The following is a 4,912-nucleotide window of genomic DNA, read 5'->3' as shown; positions in this document are numbered from 1 at the left end:
TATGCGTTATTGTTTTCATTATTCATGTGCACATTATAACGTCCTAAGATCAAGTGATGCGGTAAACAGAATTAGTTAATTCATCTCCAGGATGTCGGCAATTTTAGGGAACGGTGAACTGGTGCTCCTGAACTACAGTTATAAAGAAATCCAGGGAGAAATTTAGAGCCGACGAAGAAAACCCTTCCTCAGTACTACCCTTCTCAGAAATACACCATGTTTCCTACAGCTTGGGGCACCTCCCAGGAGAGCCCATGTTTCTCACTGTCCCTTGGTATCTTTAGAGCAAGAGAGACCGTGTTCTTCAATACCCTTGACACCTGCATGTAGAATTCAAGTTTTCTCTCCGTCCATGGAACCTCCCATGGAATCCATATCTCTCACCGCCCATGACATCTCTCCAGAAAGCTCATGTATCCCATTACTTGTGGCACCCTCAGGAAACTCATATTTCTCACCACCTCCTGCCTTCTGAGGAGTCCTTTTCACTTACATGTGGATGATGATCGTAGTCTCAAAGCATCATTAACCCTTTTATTGAAGAAAAGATATCATGTTTGATCTCATTTCCATTCCTTTGGGGTGGATAAGTGTACTAAGTGACCAGTCTCTCTTTCCCTACGTTCAGTAAATCATAAACTTCCTAATAACTGAGAAGAAAAGGTGATCAAGACAACCAGTTGAGAGAGGCAGTACACAGTCGCTCCCTCCATCATCCGTCTTCAGAATGGCCCTCATCGTTCGACATTTCTCGTGAAGAGGCAGAGTCCTCCCTCCTCGTCGTTCCAGTATTCTGGAACTTGGTCCAGACCACAAACTTGAAATGTTTGGTGTTCATTCTCCAAGATGAATGGCTTCCAGTACAGTGATTCAGAAGATATATCTACGGCCGAAGCAACAGCCTTTCCCTTCTTTCCATCTTTTCTTCGTTGACGACGATTTCCTGCAAGTGAGAACTATAAGATGGACGTCCTTCTATGTATATTGTAGAGCGATGACTTCAAGCATTAGCTCTAACGTATCTACGAGAAGAACAAGCTCGAGGTCAAAATTGAAATACCCAGGCAAGGTGACAGGTTCCCCTCCACCAGACTCTAACAGACACAGTTTAAAATTTCCTTCGCGTATTATACACGCTGGAACTGACGCTCTACCATCGACTGGTGAATACGATCAGTCAGGATTGTTACAAATCTGCGTTTTCCTATAGAGTTAGAATTAAGATATCCAATCCTTCAATACTGATTTCTTATAAGTCTAGCCACACATTAGGTTTGTTTATATCATGAAAGATATTGGAGATACATTTAGAAGATAAATAGTCTGATCATGAAATGGATTATCTTCTCTGCTGAACTTCGACAGTAGTTCAGACTCATGGAAACAATGTCACATATTTTTGTTTCTTTACAAACAAACATAGGTTCTGATGTGTGTGTGTGTGTGTGTGTGTGTGATTACCTAGCTCAACTGCATGGAGAGGAAGTTATATAGTCATTTGGCTCCGTATCTTAAAGAATGTGTGATTACTATATGTGTGTTACGGGGAGGGAGCTTTACACTCACTCTTAACTTTATATATATATATACCAAGTCTTTACTGTTATGTATGTGTACATACATCACCCCTGCCTAAGCCAGGCGTGTGTGTGTGCATGTGTGTGTGTGTGTGTGTGTGTGTGTGTGTGTGTGTGTGTGTGTGTGTGTGTGTGTGTGTGTGTGTGTGTGTGTGTGTGTGTATGTAAGTGTATATGATTATCTTCACTTTAATATCCACAACGGTAGCTGTTACACAGTAATTTTTCAATCTTTTTATTTTAGTTCACTGAGGTTTGGCTGAACCTCGTATGTGCAACAGAAATATCAAAGGTCACTTTACTTCAGCTGTCGTTCCTCTCATGTTCCTCCAGCTTGTTGACTGCGTCACCTCCCTCCGTCCTACCCTCACCCACTAACGCCCCTCCCCCACACTCAAGATCCAAGATGTGCTGCAACGCCCGATCTGGCTCCGCGTTGTATGTAAGGGTTTGTCCTTTACCGTTATTCTATCGACGGAAGCTTCTGCATATTTTTTTAACAACATAGTTTCTACTTCATCTAGATATATCATTTATGTACACAGATGACAAAGAAACATTGTTTGAAGATATGTCAGGAGGAAACACAGTTATCTGTACCGACCTACGCTGTAGACCAGGCCAGACCTGCCGGAGTGGGTAAAGGACAGGTCGTGACATGTGAAGACCTGAGCTTGATCCTGCGCCTTTCTCTCTCCATACTGGAACAAAAACTGGTTTACAGTCTGATGCCACATCCCCCCCCACCTTTCCCCCTTCCTGATGCCACCCATCTGTCCATCCGCCCTGCCGGATCCTCCCATCCCGCTATCCGGGAAGCCTCACTCTCCCACCACCAGCTTATGGAACAGATAATCCTTCCGGGATCTGAGGAGAATCTACCATCTGTTTATCATTTCATGATATGTGTGATATTGTTCCCCAGGACCCCCATCCAGGGGCTCCTGCACCTCTACGGCTGCGCTACACTCAGTAGCAAAGACAGGGTTTGTATTCTTTTGAAGCGAGAAGTTTCTTTGACGAAGCTGTATCCTCGTCAGCAGACCATTATACTACCTCGCCAAAGGTAACTTTACACTCGCGGTTTAAAGTCAAATTATCAATGTGAGAAAGTGAGAGGAGCAGCTTGCCTTCATCCCTGAAGACGTCACTCGTCACGGTAAATGAATTCTGTTGTCAGCAAAATGAAGAGTCTCACCCGGTAAGTAGAGTCGACCAGCAACCTGTCCTGCAGCTTTAGGGAACCACAAGAAACGACCTTGCGACGACGTCAGGGGTCACAAGAAACGACCTTTGCGACATCAGGTCACAAAAAGAAAACTACCAGAAGGTAAACTGCTCTGGTTGCAGGGGTATATATATGTGTGTGTGTTAGGTGTGGTACTGTCATTCAGATCACACCCGTGTCCTTCCCTCACACAGGCAACATGAAGCTCGTGAGTACTGCTAACAAGTGGGTCTGGTAGTGTGCTCCAAGAGCGGTGACTGCCTCCTACCCTGACCTATTATATGTCAGAGTTACGGATGGTGGAAAGTGTTCGTTGTGCCCGCCTCAGTTGTTGAAGATCTATCAGTCCTGGTCTTTGCACGGACGACCCTCGTAAAGCTTTAGGCAAGATGCTAACGTGGGTGTGTTAGCATCTACGTTCGCTTCATAGAGGAAAAAGTTTGATGAACTGGAGTGAAAGTACGACTATTGTGTGGGATCCATAGTTAACAGACGGATCCCCTAAAGATTCGCCCTCCAACGTTTCTCTAAGCTGGGCTAGGTTAAGCCAGGTTAAGTTGCCCTAATGTAACCAAACCTGATTTAATCTAGGTTGACGGGCGAATCTTCATGAGATTATGAGATACTGCAGAGTGCGATTATTGGGATGATAAGTGTAAATCTCTGAATAAGAAGTATATAGAGATGATATCTATGGTGGAAAGGATGAAACTATGACGTGAAGAGTAGAGGGCATAGCTCATAGTAAGCATGTCAGAATAATCTAACATGAGACTGGTATCGGAAATACCTTATCAAACTAGTTTTCAAGTTTCTTGTTTTCTTGGCTTATTGCTTCTCTTGCAACCTCAGGTGGTCCTCGTTTGCCTCGCTGCCTCCGCTGTCGCTCGGCCGCAGTTTCGTTACGAGAATCCTCGACACATCGCCATCTTGAGAGACAACCGCGTCGATCATGGCGACGGCAACTTCCAGTACGAGTTCGAGACGGAGAACGGCATCTACCAGAACGTGGTTGGTCGCCCCGGCCAGAGCGGCGGCCAGACCATGGACGGCTCCTTCAGGTGAGAATCGTCTCAAAATTTTCCTTCGTGAAGCCAGTGTGGGAATCATCCTCTCAGTTCGGTTAGGTTCTGAATATTCCAGCGACTCTAATCTAAATCTTCACATCATTTCCTACTCTTGCCGGAGAAAACTATGGCTCTCAAGAACGTTATATCTTTTAGCTTACTCTTTCTCACAGGTATGGCATACCTTATCTCACAGGACCAAGCAATTAAACGTCTTCGTAGGTTTGTGAGAAGAGATCTCTGTACCTCTAATTTATTTGTTTACTTATCTACGTGAACATGGTGTACTGACTGTAAACTTATATTCTCATTCAGGTTTCCGCTTGACGACGGTACCATCGCTGACTTCCAATTTGTCGCCAACGAGAACGGCTACCAGGTTCAGTCTCCGGTGATCCCCACGCCTCACCCACTCCCCGCCCACGCCGCCGAGCAGGTCGCCTTCGCCGAGCAGGAGCGCGCCCGTGGCGCCAGGTGGGATGAGCTAGGCAGGAGGATTGCTCGCTCCACCTAAAACATACCCGAACATCATACTCATCATATTGTGCTGCCCACTAACCACTGACCAGTATACTCTGTAATGTGCATAGGTCGACAGTGGCTTCTTAGGTGTGTGAGGTGTTTATATGTATCGTGTTTCATGTAGCATGTATCAGGTCCACTAAATTGCCAGAGATACCATTTTGCGATCAAGGTCTCCCGTACGGCCTATGTATGTGCCAATTGCTCTTCTCTCTACGGTCACAGGATGACAGATGCTCTGTGCAGGTTGAGGAATACCTGTAGCTGAGACTTTGTGTACTCCACATTGCATGACAATGGCCAGATAATTATTTAACATCCCAGGAAATTTCTGATTGTTGTTTTGTATCTGGGATATTTTAGGATCTTTTACAAGTTCTACTGTATAGGTATCATTTAAGTTGGAAATATAACCTTATGATTTGTTGAAATAACCCATGGATTACTGTGAGCCTTAATATAAGTGTATTATGGGTTATATATAATCATTTACCATTAATAAAGCATTCTAAATACAA

The 4,912-nt window shown here is 44.6% G+C and overlaps 1 protein-coding gene across 1 annotated transcript; it reads left to right on the top strand.

The window, feature by feature from the left end:
* The first annotated feature begins 2,959 nt into the window (after positions 1 to 2,959).
* Positions 2,960 to 4,912, top strand: LOC139766755 (cuticle protein AM1199-like). Its single transcript, XM_071695675.1, has 3 exons — positions 2,960 to 3,013; positions 3,658 to 3,866; positions 4,188 to 4,912. The coding sequence occupies exons 1-3, from the start codon at positions 3,005 to 3,007 to the stop codon at positions 4,384 to 4,386; spliced, it is 417 nt and encodes a 138-aa protein (XP_071551776.1). The 5' UTR covers positions 2,960 to 3,004; the 3' UTR covers positions 4,387 to 4,912.

Source organism: Panulirus ornatus, chromosome 58, assembly GCF_036320965.1.
Source record: "Panulirus ornatus isolate Po-2019 chromosome 58, ASM3632096v1, whole genome shotgun sequence".
Lineage (NCBI taxonomy): Eukaryota > Metazoa > Arthropoda > Malacostraca > Decapoda > Palinuridae > Panulirus > Panulirus ornatus.
Note: the sequence above shows the minus strand (reverse complement) of the source record. Positions and strands in the feature narration are given on the sequence as shown.